Source organism: Crotalus tigris, unplaced genomic scaffold, assembly GCF_016545835.1.
Source record: "Crotalus tigris isolate CLP2741 ecotype Arizona unplaced genomic scaffold, ASM1654583v1 scf7180000021220.622782, whole genome shotgun sequence".
NCBI lineage: Eukaryota > Metazoa > Chordata > Lepidosauria > Squamata > Viperidae > Crotalus > Crotalus tigris.
In genome coordinates, this window is record NW_024098407.1 from 988 (window position 1) to 22061 (window position 21074).

Genomic DNA, 21074 nt, shown 5'->3' on the forward strand with positions numbered 1-21074 from the left:
TAGCACTGATGCTCTTCTGTAGTTTGGTCATGAAACATCAAAACAACCAAACTCAGAGAGCATCATGGACCCTACAATTTTCCTCCTCCTCCTCCTCCTCCTCCTCCTCCTCCTCCTCCTCCTCCTCCTCCTCCTCTAAGAAAGACGGAGGTTCCGGGGAGGGTTGGAGGCCCTGATTAACCAACCCATGTTATAAGAGCAAAGGAGCATGAAATCCAGCACATTCCTAAAAGCCAACAGAGCAGCAAAGGCGGATTTATTTACACCACCTGCCTGAAGCAGATCTGAGATCCTGCAAGGCAGGTAAGGGAGAAGTTCAAGTCCACCTCCAGCCCCAGAGGGTGGGCGGTTTTGGTGGGGGAAGAAATGCAACTACTCCTCGCTTAGTGACCACTGCTCAGACATTGCTAAGCAAAATGGTTGCTAAGTGAAACGATGATGGGTGCTTGTGATCGGATGACCTGCAAACGTTAGCAGAGCAGGCAGTGACGTCACTGTTGCAGCTGAGAATGGTGGCTCAATGAGGCCATCACTAAATGAGGATTTCTTGTATTAAGCATACGGGCTGAAGTTCCTGGCGAGATAGAAATGTAACACACATGGAATTCTGGGAGTTGAAGTCCCCCCCATCTTAAAGCATGCTGGCTGGGGGATTCTGGGAGTGGAAGTCCCCATCTTTAAGCATTCTGGCTGGGAGATTCTGGGAGTGGAAGCCCACCCATCTTAAAGCAACTTGGGGGAATTCTGGGAGTTGAAGTCCACCTATCCTAAAGCATGCTGGCTGGGGGATTCTGGGAGTTGAAGTCCACCCCTCTTAAAACATTCTGGCTGGGGGATTCTGGGAGTTGAAGTCCACCTCCCTTAAAAGAGGCCGGCTGGGGGATTCTGGGAGTTGAAGTCTATCCCTCTTAAAACACGCTAGCTGGGGGATTCTGGGAGTTGAAGTCCACCCCCCTTAAAGCAGGCCGGCTGGGGGATTCTGGGAGTTGAAGTCCACCCCTCTTAAAACATTCTGGATGGAGAATTCTGGGAGTTGAAGTCCACCCCCCTTAAAGCCGGCCGGCTGGGGGATTCTGGGAGTTGAAGTCCACAAGTCTTAAAGTTGCCAAGTTTGAAGACCCCTGTGCTAGAGACTCTAGAACAGGGATGTCTAGCACCCGGCCCGCGGGCCGGATGCGTCATGGCAAAACCGCGCCCGCCCCTTTGCCGGCAATGGAAAAAAAGTCGCGACACATCACATGACATTGTGGGTTTGACACACCTGCTCTAGAAAGAGTGCAAAGAAGAGCAACCAAGATTGTCTGTCAGAAACGGTGCAGGGACTCCTGCTTGGGGGGGTTGGACTAGATGACCTCCAAGCTCCCTTCGAACTCTGTTATTCTGTAAATCTGCTCGGTGGGCAGGAGCTGAAGCAAGGACAGGAGCTCACCCCATCATGGAAGCGCTCGGTTCTTGAACCCGGGGTGTCAGCTCTCCACCGGACACGCTCGGCGTCTTTAACCACTGAGCCATCGTGCCCCCGAAAAGCAGTTGCCTTTCACTGATCGTCTTAAATCCCAGAAGCGGCATAACGGAGGCAGCCCCTCGCCCGACAGCAGGAATCTCCCCCCCCCCGAACCCCAAAGCAGCCGAAGGAGGGCGCGATGCTCACTTAGGGACCGATTCCTCCTTGAAATAATCTTCAACCAGCTCATCTTCACTGAACAGGCTGTTGAAGCGGGCCGAGCGCCGCCTCTCCGGGGTGGCCTTCTGCAAATGGGAAAACAAAAACAAAACACAAAAACAGAAGGTTTTCAACACCTGAGGTCCTGGCCCCGTGCGGGGAGGGGGGTCCGGCACTGCCCGGGTTCTTGCAAAGGAAATCTTCCTAAAGTCTCGCAAAGGGGGACAAGTAGACTGGACAGCCCTTTGTCTGAAATGGTCTAGGGTTTCCTGCCTGAGCAGGGGGTGGGAGTATATGACCTTCAAGGTCCCTTCCAACTCTGTTATTCTGCTATTCTGCCTTCCTTCCTTCCTTCCTTCCTTCCTTCCTTCCTTCCTTCCTTCCTTCCTTCCCCATCACTGGAGGTTTTTAAGAAGAGATTGGACAGTGATTTGTCTGAAATGGTCTAGGGTTTCCTGCCTGAGCAGGGGGTTGGACTAGATGACCTTCAAGATCCCTTCCAACTCTGTTATTCTGCTATTCTGCCTTCCTTCCTTCCTTCCTTCCTTCCTTCCTTCCCCATCACTGGAGGTTTTTAAGAAGAGACTGGACAGTGATTTGTCTGAAATGGTCTAGGGTTTCCTGCTTGAGCAGGGGGTTGGACTAGATGACCTCCAAGGTCCCTTCCAGTTCTATTATTATTATTATTATCGATCATCGCACAGTCAGCCAGATGTTCAGACTGGATTTGGCATTTTGTCTACCTATCGAGTCCTTACCCGGACCTGGGATAGGCAGATGTGAATGTTTGATGGTATTACAGATATCGTCGCAGGATGGAAGCAGTTCCTAATAAGGCTGCCTTTTGCAATTGACTAATAGCGAATTTGTCAATGCCAATGGTGTTCAAGTGGTGCTCCAGTTGTTTTGGGATTGCGCCCAAGGAGCCTATGACTATTGGTACTACCCTTGCTTGCTTGTGCCACAGTCTTTCTATTTCTATTTGTAGGTCTTTGTATTTTGTTATCTTCTCCAGTTCTTTCTCTTATATTCTGCTATCTCCAGGCACTGCCACGTCCACTATCAAGACTTTTTTGTCTTTCTTATCGACAATTGTTAAGTCTGGGGTGTTATGTTGCAAGTGCTTGTCTGTTTGAATTCTGAAGTCCCAGAGCAGTTTAATTTTATCATTTTCTATGACTTTCTCTATTTTATGAACCCACCAGTTTTTGCTTACAGGCAAATGATATTTTTTGCAGATCTTCCAATGCACCATTGTTGCTACTTTGTCATGCCGCTGCTTGTAATCAGTTTGTGCAATCTTCTTGCAACAGCTTACAAGTGGTCCACTGTTTCTTCAGCTTCTTTGCATAGGCGGCACTTACTGTCTGTTGCTGTCTTCTCAATTTTGACTTTGTATGCATTTGTCCTTAAGGCTTGGTCTTGTGCAGCCAGAATTAGTCCCTCGGTCTCTTTCTTCAATTTTCTGCTCTTAGCCATTGCCAGGTTTTATTATTATCTGCTTTCCCAGCTATTTTTTTCATGTATTGGCCATGTAGTGCTTTGTCTTCCCATGCCGCTATTCTGTTCTTCATTTGGTCTTTCTTGTAGGCCAGTTTGGTCTCTCCAGTAGTTAGTAAGCCTTCCTGATATACTATTTTCAGGGCATCTTCATCATTGTTCTTCAGATATTCTTCCAAAGCCATTTTTTCTTCTTCAACCATCTGATGCATTCCACGCCCACCTATTTGCCTTGGTAGATAAAGTCTATCAATGTCACTGCGTGGATGAAGGGCGTGATTCATTGTCATTATTTTTCTGGTCTGCCTATCCATTGCTTTTAGTTCTGCTTGAGTCCAGTCCACTATTCCAGCTGTGTACCTAATGACTGGGATTGCCCAGGTGTTGATTGCCTTTATGGTATTTCCTCCATTGAGTTTGGATTTAAGATCTTCTTCACTCTCTTGATGTATTCACCTCTAATCTTTTTCTTGACTTCAGTGTGCTTGATGTTGTCAGCTTGAAGGATACCCAAGTATTTGTAGTACTCTTCCTCATCCAGACTCTTAATGTTATTTTCGTGGGGCATCTTGATTCCTTCAGTTTTCACTATTTTTCCTTGTTTGATAGTAAGTGTGGCACATTTGTCCAAGCCAAACTCCATTACAATATCTTGGCTATATATACGGACAGTGTTGAGCAGCGATTCTATTTCAGATGATGTTTTTCCATACAGCTTCAGATCATCCATATAAAGGAGGTGGGATAGTCTGGCAGATGTTTTTGATGTTTGATAGCCATGTCCTGAGTTATTCAGTATTGTTGACAGAGGAAACAGTGCAATAACAAATAGTAATGGTGATAATGAATCTCCTTGAAATATTCCTCTCTTGATATTAACCTCTCCCAGCCTCTCACCATTGATCTGCAACTGTGTCTTCCATTGTGCCATCGATCTTTGCACAAATTTTCTGATGTTTCTACTGACTCCTGTTATTTCTAGGCACTTTATTATCCAATCATGTGGCAGAGAGTCAAATGCCTTTTTGTAGTCAATCCATGCCACATTCAGGTTGGTCTTCCTTCTCTTGCAGTTTTCCAAGATCATTTTGTCTATTAGGAGTTGATCTTTTGTTCCTCTGCTATTGGGGCGGTTTCCTTTCTGCTCAGGTGGAAAGAGATTGTTTTCAACTAGATGCTGTTGTACTGCATCAGCTACCACACCAGTTAGTAATTTGAAAGTTGTTGGTAAGCAGGTAATTGGCCTGTAGTTACCTGGTGTTGCCCCTTTTGCTGGATTTTTCATTATTAGGTAGGTTTTCCCAGTTGTTAGCCACTTTTCAATTTCTCCACCTTGTAGTATATTGTTGAACTGCTTGGCAATGAGTGGGTGTATAACAGTTAGATGTTTCAACCAAAACCCATGCAGTTCATCTTCACCTGGTGCTGACCAATTTTTGATTTTCTTTGCTCTTTTTTCTACCATTTTTGTTGTTATTACTAGTTCTTTCATTTCAACTTCTGTTTTATTTGCATCCACCTCTTTTAACCAAGCCGCATCCTTGTTGTATTTCTTTGGGTTATCCCATATCTGCTTCCAGAACTGCACTGTTTCTTCCTTGTCAGGTACTGACTGATTCCTTGCAGTTTCTCCATTGATGGATTGGTAGAAATGTTTCTGATTGGATTGAAATTGGAGGTTCTGCCTATAGTTTGCAATTCGAGCTTCATATCTACTGATTTTCCTGGCTATAGCTGTTATTTGTTGCTTTATTATTTCCAGTGCTTCCTTGATCTTCCTTGTTTCTAAGTGGTATTTCTTGATTAGGTATTCTTTGGTCTTCTTGTTCTTCAGCTTCTTTTCTTTCATCTGTTCTAGCTTGCTTGCATGTGATCTTAACTTGCTGATCTTATTTTCTAGTCTAACCTTCCATTTTTCTGGTGCACTGTTTGTTTTTCTTCTTTGTTGATGATTATTATTATTATTATTATTATATTGATCATCACACAGTCAGCCAGATGTTCAGACTGGATTTGGCATTTTGTCTACCTATCGAGTCCTTACCCAGGACCTGGGATAGGCAGATGTGGATGTTTGATGGTATTACAGATATCGTCGCAGGATGGAAGCAGTTCCTAGTAAGGCCGCCTTTTGCAATTGACTAATAGCAAAATTTGTCAATGCCATGATGGTGTTCAAGTGGTGCTCCAGTTGTTTTGGGATTGCACCCAAGGCGCCTATGACTATTGGTACTACCCTTGCTTGCTTTTGCCACAGTCTTTCTATTTCTATTTGTAGGTCTTTGTATTTTGTTATCTTCTCCAGTTCTTTCTCGTCTATTCTGCTGCCTCCAGGCACTGCCATTATTATTATTATTAATTTATTAATTATTATTAATTATTATTATTATTACAGGCAGCCCTGGTTACAATGGCATTGAAAAATAACTTTGGATTGTCTTTCCACACTTATGACCGTTGCGGCATCCCAATGATCACGTGACCAAAATTCAGATGCTTGGCAACTGACTAGTACTTATGACAGTTGCAGGGGTCACGTGATCCCCTTTGGCGACCTTCCAACAAGCGAAAGCAACGAGGGAGCCTTATCCCCAGCTGTATGTCCTGCAAGGAGGCTGCCTCAAAAAACATGGCAGATTTGTGGACTGGGGTCTGGTCCCTGCACTCAAATTACACCTATTTTACAAACAATAGGAAAACGCTAGTTTGGACTCCTCCAGGCCCGCCGGCCGGAGGACGGAGTGCCCAATTAGCTTGTCTCCTGGAGTTGTGGGTGCTCCATCTGTGGAGATTTGCGAGAATAGAGTGGGCAGCCATTTGCCTGGGATGCAATGAGGTCTCCTGCCTTGGGTGGTGGTGGGGGGGTTGGACTGGATGACCTCCAAGGTCCCTTCCACCCTAGGATTCTATGACATAGATAAAAATATGATAGACAGGATGGATGGATGGATGGATGGATGGATGGATGGATGGATGGATGGAAGATAGATAGATAGATGGATGATGGATGGTTGGATGAATAGATAGAGGGATAGACAGATGGATAGATGAATAGATAGACAAACAGACAGACAGACAGAGATAGATAGATGGATGATGGATGAATAGATAGATGGATAGACAGATGGATAGACAGATAGATAGATAGATAGATAGATAGATAGATAGATAGATAGATAGATGATGGATGAATAGATAGATGGATAGACAGATGGATAGATGAATAGATATAGACAGACAGACAGACAGACATATGATGGATGGATGAATAGATGGATAGATAGATAAATAGATAGATAGATAGATGATGGATGGATAGATGATAGATGGATATTGTTAGATAATAGATAGATAGATGATAGAAGGATGGATAGATGGGTGGATAGATGGATGGATAGATAATGATGGATGGATAGATGATAGATAGATAGATAGATAGATAGATAGATAGATAGATAGATAGATAGATAGATAGATGATAAATAAAAAGAGAGAAATAGATGAGAGAGAGAGAGAGAGAGAGAGAGAGAGATCTGAAGATCCACATTGCTTACGCTCTATCCTAACTTGATTTATTCTCCGTGCCAATTAATCAAATCTAGTCCCTTCAGGGAACCTTTGATGACCCTTCATTTGCATTTCAATCAGCTACGCAAGGCGACCCAAATCTTTACAATATTCTTTTGAACTTTTTTCTTTTGAAAAACAGAACCGCAGCGGCAAAGCTCCCCGTCTGCCCAGCCAGCGAGCAGTCACACCTGCCTCTGTGCCCGCACGTTCCCCTCCTTAAAAGCTGACCCATCCATTGGATTTCCGAACCGAATCTCCGGATGGTCTTTCTTCAAATCAACTGCAAGTTACAATTCCAAATGAATTACAAGTACCGCTCGTCTTACAACCCTTTGTTTAGGGACCATTTGAAGCTGCCTCATTGAGAAAAGGGACTTAGGACCGCTTTTCACGCTTACGACCGCTGCACCCTCCCCAGGGTCACGTGATCAACATTTGGCCACTTGGCAACTGACTCACACTTACGACGGTCGCAGCGTCCCTGGAGGGGGGGGTCACGTGATCCCCTTTTGCGACCTTCTGGGAAGAGAAGTCAAAGGGGGGAGCCGGATTTGCTTAACGACCGTGTGACTCGCTTAACGACCGCAGCGGTTCACTTAGCAACGGTGGCAGGGAAGGTCGTAAAATGGGTCAAAACCTATTTAACAACTGCCTTGCTTAGAATTGGAAGATTGGGGGTCAATTGTGGTCGTAAGTTGAGGAGTCTTTGTATCTTGTCTCATTGGCCTGTAGAAGAACATGGGGGCCATGCAAAACAGGAGAAAGAAAGAGGAAATTTCTCTCTCCTTCCTTTGTTTTCCTTCCTTCCTTCTCCTTCCTTCCTTCCTTTCTTCCTATCTTCCTTCCTTCCTTCCTTATCTTCCTTCCTTCCTTCCTATCTTCCTTCCTTCCTTCCTATCTTCCTTCCTTCCTTCTTTCCTTCCTTCCTATCTTCCTTCCTTCCTTCCTTCCTATCTTCCTTCCTTCCTTCTTTCCTTCCCTTCCTTTCTTCCTATCTTCTTTCCCTTCTTCCCCCCTCCAATCTATCTTCCTTCCTTTCTTTCCTTCCGATGTTTGCAGGATCAGGGCCTGGCTAATCCTGCTTCCCTGTGCAGAAATGCACAACAAAAAGCGAACGCAAACGGCCTCTTCCTGCTTCGATCTCAATGCAACAGGAAGTTGCAAAGCTACACACACACACACACACACACACCCCTCCCCTATTTATAGCAGAAGGAAGCAGGGCTGTGGGGTTTCTCAGAAGCCACCCAGGAATTTCCCCTCTGGCCACAGCAGCAGAAAGAGAGGAACCTGCCCTCTCCCCATTACCAGGATTCCTGGAGTCTAAATTCAGGCAGTTCTTACGACCGTTTATTTAGTCTCCTATAGAATCTACCACAGCTTTGAAAAAAGTGAGTGAGGATCTATCTATCTATCTATCTATCTATCTATCTATCTATCTATCTATCCTATCTCCATCCATCCATCCATCCATCTATATCTATCTATCTATCCTATCTCCATCCATTTTCATCCATCTATTTTCATCCATCTATATCTATCTATCTATCTATCTATCTATCTATCTATCTATCTATCCTATCTCCATCCATTTTCATCCATCTATCTTCATCCATCTATATCTATCTATCTATCTATTTATCCATCCTATTTCCATCCATCCATCCATCCATCCATCCATCCATCCATCCATATCTATCTATCTATCCTATCTCCATCCATCTATCTATCTATCTATCTATCTATCTATCTATCTATCTATCTATCCTATCTCCATCCATTTTCATCCATCTATCTTCATCCATCTATATCTATCTATCTATCTATCCATCTATCTATCTATCCTATCTCCATCCATTTTCATCCTTCTATCTTCATCCATCTATATCTATCTATCTATCTATCTATCCTATCTCCATCCACCCATCCATCCATCTTCATCCATCCATCCATCCATCCATCCATCCATCTATCTATCTATCTATCTATCTATCTATCTATCTATCTATCTATCCTATCTCCATTCACCCATCCATCCATCCATTTCATCTATCTATCTATCTATCTATCTATCTATCTATCTATCTATCTATCTATCTATCTATCTATCCTATCTCCATCCACCCACCCATCCATCCATCTTCATCTATCTATCTATCTATCTATCTATCTATCTATCTATCTATCTATCTATCTATCTATCCTATCTCCATCCACCCATCCATCCATCTTCATCCATCCATCTTCACCCATATCTATCTATCTATCTATCTATCTATCTATCTATCTATCTATCTATCTATCCATCCATCCTATCTTCATCCATCCATCTTCATCCATCTACCCTCATCCATCTAAATCTATCTATCTATCTATCTATCTATCTATCTATCCATCCATCCTATCTTCATCCATCCATCTTCATCCATCTACCCTCATCCATCTAAATCTATCTATCTATCTATCTATCTATCTATCTATCTATCTATCTATCTATCTATCTATCTATCTATCCTATCTCCATCCATCCATCTTCACCCATCCACCCATCCACCCACCCACCCATCCACCCATCCATCCACCCACCCACTCACCCATCCATCTATCTATCCATGGTGGTGCAGTGGTTAGAACACAGAATTGCAGGCTAATTCTGCCGACTGCCAGTTCGATCCTGACCAGGCTCAAGGTCGACTCAGCCTTCCACCATCCTTCTGAGGGGTAAACTGAGGACCCAGATGGTTGGGGGTGATACGCTGACATTTGTAAACCACTTAGAGGGGGCTGTAAAGCTGTGAAGCGCTATGTAAGTCGAAGGGCTCCTGCTGCTGCTGCTATTGCTATCTTGCAGCGTTTGTTCAAGGTGCCAAGGGTCTTCATATTTGGGGATAGAAATGAGTGCCTGTTTTATCCTAAACCACAATCATCCTAAACCAGCCTCATCATAAACCAGTGTTATCCTAGACCGGGGTCATTCTAAACCGGTGTCATCCTAGACCAGTGTTATCCTAGACCAGGGTCATCCTAGACCAGCGACATCGTAAACCAATGTTATCCTAAACCAGGGTCATCCTAGACCAGCGACATCGTAAACCAATGTTATCCTAAACCAGGGTCATCCTAGACCAGTGACATCGTAAACCAGTGTTATCCTAAACCAGGGTCATCCTGGACCAGTGTTATCCTAAGCCTGCTGCTTGTAAGCCAGTCACCCCAGCTTTGGACCCCTGGCTGGTCATGGTGGGTCTGCAGAAGGTGAGGGCTTGGGGAGGAGGTCCTGGTCAAGCTGGGGGGGTCTCTGGACAGCCAATGCTGGAAGCCTTCCCCATGGACCCCGAGGGGGGCAATCCACAGAACCTTCTTCTTCATCTCTACGTCAGGAACAGGGGGAGTGAAATGGACCTCCATCTTCTTCTCCAAGCAACAGACCCACATTTCGCCAGAGACTTACAGACACACCTTGTCAGTCATCTCTTCCATAAAAGTTTCCCTCTCCTCCTCAAACAGGGGGTCCTCATAATCGGAGTCCTCTGCAAGGCAAAAAAGCAAGATCTACGTGAACGTTGGCAATGGAGTCCCATCAACTTAGACCTTCTCCAGATAACCAACCCACCCCAGCTCCATTTCCAAAGTTCCTACCAAGAGGAGACCTTGGGTCATGGTGCTTATGCCCCATGTCTCCTCCACGGAGGAGCTGATGGTTCCACTCCCAGAATCCCCCAGCTGGCCATGAATGATAGAGGTGGAAGAGAGCAGAAGGATCGTCTAAGTTCAGTGTCCCTCAATGTTGGCTACTTTTAACAGCCCTGGACTTCAACTCCCAGAATTCCCCAGCCAGCCATGAATGATAGAGTTGGAAGAGGGCAGAAGGATCATCTAAGTCAGGGGTAGGCAACCTTGGCTCTTTTATGACTCGTGGGCTTCAACTCCCAGAATTCCTGAGCCAGCATGGGGGAACTATGGCCCCTTCATGACTTGAGGACTTCAACTCCCAGAATTCCTCAGCCAGCATGGGGGAACTATGGCCCCCTCATGACTGGTGGACTTCAACTCCCAGAATTCCTCAGCCAGCATGGGGGAACTATGGCCCCTTCATGACTCATCTCAGGTCTCACCTAGGTCTTAAACACCTTTGGTGTTGCACGAGACGCAGACTTACCAAACTCTGGGTGCAAAAGGAGGGAGGGCTTTGGGGGAATCTCGGGGCCACTGTGGTGCACCGTTAACTTGACACGTGGAAAGAGGGCGGGGGGTACGGTGGGCAGGTCCTCAGATTCCGGAGGCTTCTCTCTCGCAGGAGAACTGGAAGGAAAAAACAGAGGTGTCATCCAGGAGGAGGAGGAGGGGGGAGGGGGGGAGGAAGAGGAGGAGGAGGAGGAGGATAACAACAGTGGGGTCCTTGGTGCTCTCTGAGCTTGGTGGTTTCCTTGCAGACATTTCATGACCCAACTAGGTAACATCATCAGTGCCAAAAGGGAGGAGGAAGGAGGAGGAGGAGAAAAAGTCATCAATGGCGATCAAATCACCCCCCAGGATGATACATCATAAATACAGGTAGTCCTCAATTTACAATCATTTGAAATTATGACAGAGCCACTCACCAAAAGGTCCTTACTTACAATCAGTTCCAAAGTTGCAACCGCCGCCCAGCCTCCCACATCTACCACAAAGCCCCATTGTGGTCGTTAAGTCGAGGACTAGCTGGACGTACCCCTTGCCAAGCCCCTGAATTTTGGTCATGTGACCGGGGGGGACGCTGCAACCATCGTAAATGTCAGAACCAATCATAAATCACCTTCTCCGCCGCTTCTGTTAGCTTTAAGCAGTCACTAAATGAATAATTATAAGTCGAGGATTCTCTGCATTCTTTTTTCCTCAACTCTCAGTTTATGCCCCACCAGAAAATCAGGAAAATTGCCTGTCGTTGTTTTTTTCTCCCCCACCCAACCATTTCTTCACTTTCACTTCCTCCGATTTTAGGCAATTTGCTCGTTTTCCAGATTGGCCTCCATTCAGGAAGTCCCATCTGGGTCAACGGAAAGCAAAGGGGTTTTTCCCCCATTTACTACAAAATTGCCCGTTAGAAAAACGGGGTGTCCCAAGAACGTGAAAAAGAGAGAAGGGAGAAAGGGGGAAGGAACTTCATCCCAGAACTGACCCCAATTTCACCCCCATTTCTCTCGGCAACCCACCTGCCAATTTTGATTGACAGATGGCAAAAGCAAGGGCAGATTCCAATCCTTGCGCACATGAATGCTTAGAGGAAGTTTCGCTATTGCTAAAAACGTGCGACCAGGGCACGCTTAAAATGTAAGGAATGAGAAAGCAAGTGAGTGAATTTCTTTTAATCTAGAGCAGAGGTAGGCAACCTTGGCTCTTTTATGACTCGTGGACTTCAACTCCCAGAATTCTTCAGCCAGCATGGGGGAACTTTGGCCCTTTTATGACTCATGGACTCCAACTTCCAGAATTCCTGAGCCAGCATGGGGGGAACTTTGGCCCCTTCATGACTTGTGGACTTCAACTCCCAGAATTCCTGAGCCAGCATGGGGGAACTTTGGCCCCTTCATGACTTGGGGACTTCAACTCCCAGAATTCCTGAGCCAGCGTGGGGGAAATTTTGGCCCCTTCATGATTCAACTTCAATTCCCAGAATTCCTGAGTCAGCATGGGGGAACTATGGCCTCTTTATGACTCATGGACTTCAACTCCCAGAATTCCTGAGCCAGCACGGCTCAGCTTGGAAACCTCTCCCTTTCCCCTCAGCATGGCTGGCTCAGGAATTCTGGGAGTTGAAGTCCACCAGTCATAAAAGAGCCAAGGTGGCCTACCCCTGTTGTAGACGAAACGTTAATACAGTTAGTCCTTGATTTAGAACCACAGCTCCATATTTCCCCTGTTAAGCAACACGGTTGTTAAGTGAGTTTTGTCCCATTTTACAAGCTTTCTCGACACAGTTGTTAAGTGAATCACTGCAGCGGTTAAATTAGTCACATGGCTGTTAACCAGGAGAAATTTCCTGACAGCGAAAACAATGAACCAGTGGAACTCCTTGCCTCTAGAAGTTGTGGTTGCTCCATCACTGGAGGTTTTTAAGAAGAGACTGGACAAGCGTTTGTTACTCTAGTCTAGAATGATGTAGGCAGGGTCTCTTGCTGGAGCAGGGGGTTGGACTAGAAGACCTCCAAGATCCCTTCCAACTCTATACTTCTGTAAGGGTCTCCTGCTGGAGCAGGGGGCTGGACTAGAGCAGGGCTTTTCAACCAGTGGTACGGGTCCCACCTGTGGTCCATTGGCACCTGGCAGGGGGTACGCAACCATCCTAGAAAAGTAGTAGCGGGGGAGGGGAATGAGCTGAACCGGGGGCAGCACCGCACAAGCCTGAGCGAGAGACGGCTGGAGCTGCAGGGCTGTCGGGGCTCAGCGGAAGCGCCAGGATCAGCGCCAGGTTCCAGCTGGAGCTCGGCGCTGATCCTGGTGCTTCTGCTGAGCCCAGAAGAAGCACTGATCAGCTGGAATGTTGCAGCCTCTCCAGGGTCTTGTGATTTACATTCAGATGCTTGGCAACTGATTCACATTTATGACGGTCACAGTGTCCCAGGGTCATGGGAAGGGACCAAAACCTGCTGCAACCACCCAGGAGACGGACGGGGGGATAAAAACCAAACCCCCCCCATCCCACCCCTGCTGCCAATCCTCAACAGAAATGCTCACAACAATGGAAACCTCGGACAGGAGGAAGAGCGCGGCCGGGCGGGCAAGCAGGTGTCTTGCTCGGCTGTGGCTTGGGGGGCACTTTTTTCAGGGTCATTGTAACTTCGAACAATCAGTAAGCGAACTGTTGTAAGTCGAGGACTAGCTGTACTTCATCACTTTTTTCCTTTTTGGGGGGGGGGTCATCATATTTTTGACCCCTTGCTAGGCGACTGGTGGTACTCGGATGTTGCCATATCCTAAAGGTGGTACAATGGGTGACAAGGTTGAAAAGCCCTGGACTAGAAGACCTCCAAGATCCCTTCCCACTCTGTTATGTTGTAAAGGTCTCCTGCTGGAGCAGGGGGCTGGACTAGAAGACCTCCAAGGCCCCTTCCCACTCTGTTATCGTAATAGAGCCGGCTGGGGAAATGGCAAATGACAATCCCATAGTGGTGTAACGATCGTAAATACATGCTGTCCGCTAAATGCCTGAATTTTGATCCCATCCCTATCCCTACAGCAATGGCCTGTAAATGCATGGACATCCCTTGGTCACTTTTTTCGCTGCCGCTGTAAATTTGAACCGTCGCTAAAAGAATACTCGTAAGTCGAGGATTTCCTGCGTAGGAACTGGGATTGGAAAACCTTCAGAACATTTTGCCTGAATCAGAGGATTTGAGACTAGCGAGGTAGAAGAAGTGCAATCTATTTCCCAGTCGCCTTTCATTTATTTACTTAAAACCTTTATCTCTAGCCACTTATCGTATAACCTGCTCTGGGCGGCTCCCAATCCAGAGTTTATACAGCATATAAAACCACAGTAAAACTATCAAACTAAACCCATTAAAATGTTAAAAGCGACAAAGGCCTGGCCCCCAGTCAACTTTCTAAGCTGCACTTAAAGTGAAGGTGCGGTGAGATGGGGAAGGGCGCTAATAAATTTTACAAATAAAATGTATTAATTTTCTTTTTTTTAATAAATGTATTTATTTAAACAAAAATAAATAGTATTATCCAATCTTCTCCCAACACTTTGGCCAGGGAGGGGGGAGAGACCCAGGTCTTCAAGGTTTGACTGAAAGCTAAAAGGGCAGAGATCTGCAGAAGAATAGAACAGAACAGAACGGAACGGAACGGAACAGAACAGAATAGAAAATAGAATAGAATAGAATAGAAAATAGAATAGAATAGAATAGAATAGGAATTGTTGTTGTTGTTGTTAATTGCGAAGTCGTGTCCGACCCCTGGCGACCCCATGGACCACGTTCCTCCAGGTCTTCCTGTCCTCTACCATCTTCTGGAGTCCATTTAAGTTCACACCTACTGCTTCAGTGACTCCATCCAGCCATCTCATTCTCTGTCGTCCCCTTCTTCTATTGCCCTCAATCTTTCCCAGAATAGAATAGAAAACAGAAAATAGAATAGAATAGAAAATAGAAAATAGAAAATAGAATAGAATAGAATAGAACAGAACAGAATAGAATGACAGAGTTGGAAGGGACCCTGGAGGTCATCTAGTCCAACCCCCTGCTCAGGCAGGAGACCCTATATACCAGTGGTGGCGAACCTATGGCACGGGTGCCAGAGGCAGCATTCAGAGCCCTCTCTGTGGGCACGCGCACCGTCACCCCAGTCCTAGGCCTTTAGCTGGGTTTTATAAAATCTTTTGGCTTTAGGCCTCCGCTACCGCGTGGGGAAAAAAAAAAAGGTTCAATCAGTCAATTTCAATTTCTCGCGGGAAAAAAAAGATCTTGCAAAGTTGGAATTGAATGATTTAACTTTTTAGTCCCACGCAGTCTGCCATTACCACCGCAGCCACGCCCACCCAATGGGCCACACCCACCCAATGGGCCACGCCCACCCAATGGGCCACACCCACCCGGCACCTGATGATCCATAAGTGGGTTTTGCGTTGCAGTTTGGGCACTCAGTCTCTAAAAGGTTCGCCATCACTGGAATAGAATAGAACAGAACGGAACAGAACGGAATATAGAATAGAATAGAATAGAATAGAATAGAATAGAATAGAATAGAATAGAATAGAAAATAAATGGAATGGAATAGAATAGGAATAGAATAGAATAGAATAGAATAGAATAGAATAGAATAGAATAGAATAGAATAGAATAGAAAATAGAGTATTAGAATGGAATAGGAATAATGGAATAGAATAGAAAATATGAAGTGGAATGGAATGGAATGGAATGGAATAGAATAGAATAGAATAGAATAGAATAGAATAGAATAGAATAGAATAGAATAGAATAGAATAGAATAGAAAATATGGAATGGAATGGAATGGAATGGAATGGAATAGAATAGAATAGAATAGAATAGAATAGAATAGAAAATATGAATGGAATATAGAAGAGAAGAAAAGAGAAGAGAAGAGAAGAGAAGATCTTTATTGTCAGTGTGTAACTCACAACAAATGAAGTGCTGTCCACAGTGCACACTACACACAAGTAAAAACCACAAATAAGGACACACGTTATACACTCACATCCTTCCCATTCCATTCCCCATAGAACGAGGCTCCATGGGGAAGGGGCTGCCACGGAAAAGACAGACTTCCCAGCATCCATCAGGTGGCAATATTTAGGCGAAGGGTCTCGGAGCGTGCCCACCCTGGAGGAAACGATACAGGCACTCCATGACTTACAACAGTTCATTGCGTGACCACTCAAAGTTACAACGGCACTGAAAAAAAGGGACTTCGGACCCCTTTTCACACTTACGACTTCTAGAGCGTCGCCACACTCGTGTGATCAAAATTCAGAGGCTTGGAAACTGGCAGGTACTTAAGACGGTTGCTGCGTCCCAGGGATCCCACGTGATCCACTTTCGCGACCTTTCCACAAACAAAATCAATGCAGGAAGCGTGATTCACTTAACAACCGTGTGACTAACTTGTTACTCAACAACTGTGACAAGGGAGATCGTCAAATGGGGCAAAACTCACTTACGTCTCACTTAACAACAGAAATTTGGGCTCCATTGTGGTTGTAAGCTGAGGATTAGGGTTAAAAAGAAGAGAAAAATTCTGGATATAAATGTACATTAGCCATGTATTTTAAGTAGTACACTATCTTCCTATTTCTTTTTCTTTCTGTTTTTTTAAGATATGAGAAATGTAAAAGTGTTGGGATGGCCTGCATGAAGAAAAAAGACTTAACTACTTAAGTGCAATTAATTTTGAGAAAATCTGAACTAGTAAGAATGTTTTGAACATTGCGAGGAAAACAAATTTAAATAAGAATTTTGTAAGCAAGATCTAGGACGAGGCAATCAAGACGACCAGTTAGAAAAGAAGCTTTATGTGGTTATTCTTTGCAGAAATCTTAGAAAAAATGTCTATGTTTAATTGTTTTTTTTTATAATATATTTTATTAATTTTTTTAACAAAGCATAAGTCACTCAGTAATTGGTAAACAGTGGGTTGTCTGGGTTACATTTGTAAAAACACTCCTTAACAATTGGTTTCTATAATCTATATTCCATATATTAATTTTAGTTGATTTCCTCTTTCCTCAAACATCCTTTTTTGCAAACATTGAGTTAATATAATTCTTATTGTTTTAATAAAGGACAATTAAGTATATCATTTTTCCAATATTCCTAAAAAAATAATCATATTAGTATATTTCTTTTCTTTTCAGTCATTTGGGTTGCCTTGTCATCAATCCTGTTACGATCCTTATTTTAGTTTATTTCTCCCACCAAATTCTAAATATTCTTACTAGTGAAGGTTTTCTCAACAATTAATTAATTGTTACTTATCCAAATAACAAGAACTGTACTGATTCAAGGTGCGCAAAAGAAAATATTGTTGGAAGAAGAAAAAATCAAGCAAAGCTACTATGTGGACTATGGAATTATAGAAACTAATTGTCATTGATTGTTTTTTTAAATATAAACCCAGACTACATGCTGTTTGCCAAATATTAAGGTGATTATGTTTAAAAAAACCAATAAAACATATTCAAAACGAAGAAAAAGATTGCCTTTTGCTCTTTTTAATTGCTCATTCGTTGAATCCTGGATTTGCAACCGTAGCTTTCAGCAAAACGAAAGCCTTTTGTGATATTTCCGGGTTTGGGGGTTCAAAGGGGCCGCATTGTCACAGCTGGGGGCAGGACCCTGAACCCTCCCACTCACTTTTTTGTTTCACTGACTTTTTCCGCACTTGTTACATAGGTCGCAAAAGGTCACAGATCACACAACCCTGAGACATTTTAAAAAACAAAAAGTCCAGAGCTGCGTGAAAAAGGCGGGATATTTAACCCACCTCTTTGCCAGATGAATGGTTTTTTTGTTTTTAACTCACAAGCACTCATTTAGTGACCGTTTGAAGTTACAACAACACACTCAAACTCCTCCCAAGAGCACACGTCAAAATGTAACACAGACAGTCCTCAGTTTACCACCGCAACGGAGTCCAATGGTTGCCAAGTCAGAAATTTGCTAAGTGCGTTTTGCTCCGTTTTACGACCTTGCCACGGTGAACCACTAACCAGTTGTTAAGTTAGCGATACGGTCGTTAAGCGAGTCTGGCTCCCCCCCCCCGGCGTGGCTTGTTGGAAGGTAGCAAAAGGGGATCAGCGGGATATGTTAACCGTCATAAATGTGAGTCGGTTGCCAAGCGTCTGAATGTGAATCAGATGTGGCAACGGTCGTAAGTGTGAAAAATAATAATGTCACTTTTTTCCACGCCTTGGTAACTCCGAACAGTCACTAAAAGAAATGTTTGTGAGTCAAGGACTGCCTAATTCGTTTAGTGACCGTTTGGCGTTACAACAGCACTGAAAAAAAGGGCTATGTTTCCCATCACTGCAGCATCCCCACGTGATCAAAATGCGGACATTTGGCCCCCGATTCACATTTACGACGGTCACGGTGTCCTGGGGGGATGTCACGTGACCCCCCTTTGGCGACCTTCCGGCCAGCCAAGTCAACGGGGAAGCTGGATTCATTTAACGACACGGTTACTAACTTAACCACGGCAGCGATTCCTTTAACAACAGTGGCGAGGACGGTCGTAAAGCGGGGCAAAACGCCCTGAATTCTTGCCCAGCACTGGAAATGTGCGGTCGTAAACCGAGGACAACCTGTAGCTGTGGCTTCTTTCTCCCCAAGAGTTTCTCCTCCACCAATCGAATGAAATTATTTTAAAGCATCCTGACGAAACGGCCCCCTCTAGTCCTGGCCTGACCCCCAACCCCCCCCCCCAAGGACCGCTGACCACCTCTGGACAAATCCTTCTGGATGGAGATCCCCCCCCCCAGGGACCCTCTTCCCGTCTGGAAGATACACGGAGGGGTGTTTTGTTTTGACACACCTGCAACTGTTGATCCTGCAGCACAAAAGCCGCCATTTTGGTTTCCAGGGGAGGAGAGGGGGGGCATTTCAGCAAAAGTTAGCGGAAGCCATTTGACAGAGCCCGGGAAAGTTTCTTTCTTTTTCCTCTCCTCCTCTTCCTTCCCTCCTTTCTTTCCTTTCCTTTCTCCTCCTTTCAGCTTCCTTTCCTTTCTCCTTCTTTTCTCTTCCTTTTTTCTCCTTTCTCTTCCCTTCACCTCCTTTCTTTCTTCCTCCTCCCTCCCTACCTTCATTCCTTCCTCCCTCCCTCCCTTTTTCCTTCCCTCCGTTATCTTTTCATTTACCCCCTTCATCCCTCCCTCTTTCTTCCTTTCTCCTCCCTCCTTCTTCCTTCCTCCCTCCTTCCCTTCCTTCCTCACTCCCTTTTTCCTTCCCTCCATTATCTTTTCATTTACCTCCTCCCTCCCTCCCTCTTCTTTCTCTTCCTTTCTCCTCCCTCCTTCTTCCTTCCTCCTTCTCTCCCTCTCTCCTTCTGCCTTCGCTTTCCTTCTCTCCCTTCACCTCCGGTCCTTGTTCCTCTCCTCTCCTCTCCTTTCCCCATCCTCCTTTCCCTTCCGCTCCCTCTTCACCACCCCAGAAAATTCTCAAAAGCTTTCCAGTTCCGGCAGAGACGACGAGAGCCACGAACGCAGAACTAGCGAAGTTAGAAAAAGCCCAGAAGCGCTCAGGCGCCGATGTCCACCGCCATCCCTCCCTCCCTCCCTCCATCCCTCCATCTGCTGCTTTCCCCGTTCCCCCTTTCTTTCTCCAGCAGCTTCTTCTGCACATCCACCCCAGAGCCAGACTTCCTGGCAGTTTACCTGGGCAAGTCCAGCAGCCACTTTGGCCTGGCACCCAAGGCTGGCAGGAGCCCCCCCACCTCTTCTGCAACCGGCGGGCCTCTTTGGCGCTGGCGCTGGTGGGCGTCCTGCAGGCCAGGAGCACAAAGCCCCAGCATCTGGGGAGGGGGGGAACCACCTTCTCCAGGGTCACCAGGGCTGGGGGAGGAAGGAGCATGCGCAGAGCCCTGGTTTTCGCCCAGGGAGGGGGGGCATTTCCTGGCAACAGTGGCTTCCTGCCAAAAACTTGGCTGAACTTTGAAAAGAGGGAAGAGGAGAAGTGGGAAGGGTGGAGGAAAGGACAGTAGAGTGGCAGTTTCTCTTCCCCCCCCCTCCCCGCCCTAAAGGCTTGGCTTAATTTGGGGGAGGTGGGGGGGCCTGTTTTTGCAAAGCCCCCCCCCCCAAGGGAGGAAGCAGCCGGCAAGGCGCAGCAGGAAGAGGCGTGGGAGAATCGCGGCCGTTCAGACACGCGTCAATCGAGGGTTTTTGAAGGCGGAATCCGTGAGAACGATTAACCAATGGAACTCCTTGCCTCCAGAACTTGTGAATTGTTCCAGTACTGGAGGTTTTTAAGAAGAGACTGGACAGCCCTTTGTCTAAAATGGTACAGGGTTCCCTGCCTGAGTGGGGGGGGTTGGACTAGATGACCTCCAAGGTCCCTTCCAGCTCTATTCTATTCTAAGAGACTGGACAGCCGTTTGTCTGAAATGGTACAGGGTTTCCTGCCTGAGCGGGAGGTTGGACTAGATGACCTCCAAGGTCCCTTCCAGCTCTATTCTATTCGAAGAGACTGGACAGCCCTTTGTCTAAAATGGTACAGGGTTCCCTGCCTGAGTGGGGGGGTTGGACTAGATGACCTCCAAGGTCCCTTCCAGCTCTATTCTATTCTAAGAGACTGGACAGCCGTTTGTCTGAAATGGTACAGGGTTTCCTGCCTGAGCGGGAGGTTGGACTAGATGACCTCCAAGGTCCCTTCCAGCTCTATTCTATTCGAAGAGACTGGACAGCCATTTGTCTGAAATAGTACAGGGTTTCCTGCCTGAGAGGGGGGGTTGGACTAGATGACCTCCAAGGTCCCTACCAGCTCTATTCTATTCTAAGAGACTGGACAGCCGTTTGTCTGAAATGGTACAGGGTTTCCTGCCTGAGCAGGGGGTTGGACTAGATGACCTCCAAGGTCCCTTCCAACTATATTATTATTATTATTATTATTATTCAGCTCAGAATACAGCATCTTGAGAAGGGAGGAAAAAAACCAACACAGGCAGTCCTCGACTTACGACCGTCCCTTTAGTGACCATTCAAAGTTACAACAGCACTGGAAAAAAGCAACTTACGACCGTTTTTCACACTTACGTCCCCAGGCTCGCATGATCGAAATTCAGATGCTTGGCAAACCGACTCGTATTTATGACGGTTGCTGAGTCCCGGGATCAAGTGATCCCGTTTTT

General features: G+C 45.6%; 1 protein-coding gene across 1 annotated transcript in view; it reads right to left on the minus strand.

The window, feature by feature from the left end:
- Positions 1–1188: 1188 nt before the first annotated feature.
- The window catches only part of ARAP1 (ArfGAP with RhoGAP domain, ankyrin repeat and PH domain 1), a 69861-nt gene continuing 49975 nt past the window's right edge, over positions 1189–21074 (minus strand). Inside the window, exons 3-5 of the mRNA XM_039369758.1 lie at positions 10893–11035; positions 10193–10263; positions 1189–1749 (exon numbers count right to left, since the gene is read on the minus strand). Of these exons, the coding sequence (XP_039225692.1) occupies positions 1648–1749; positions 10193–10263; positions 10893–11035 (316 nt within the window). The 3' untranslated portion in view covers positions 1189–1647. The remainder of the gene's footprint in view (positions 1750–10192; positions 10264–10892; positions 11036–21074) is intronic.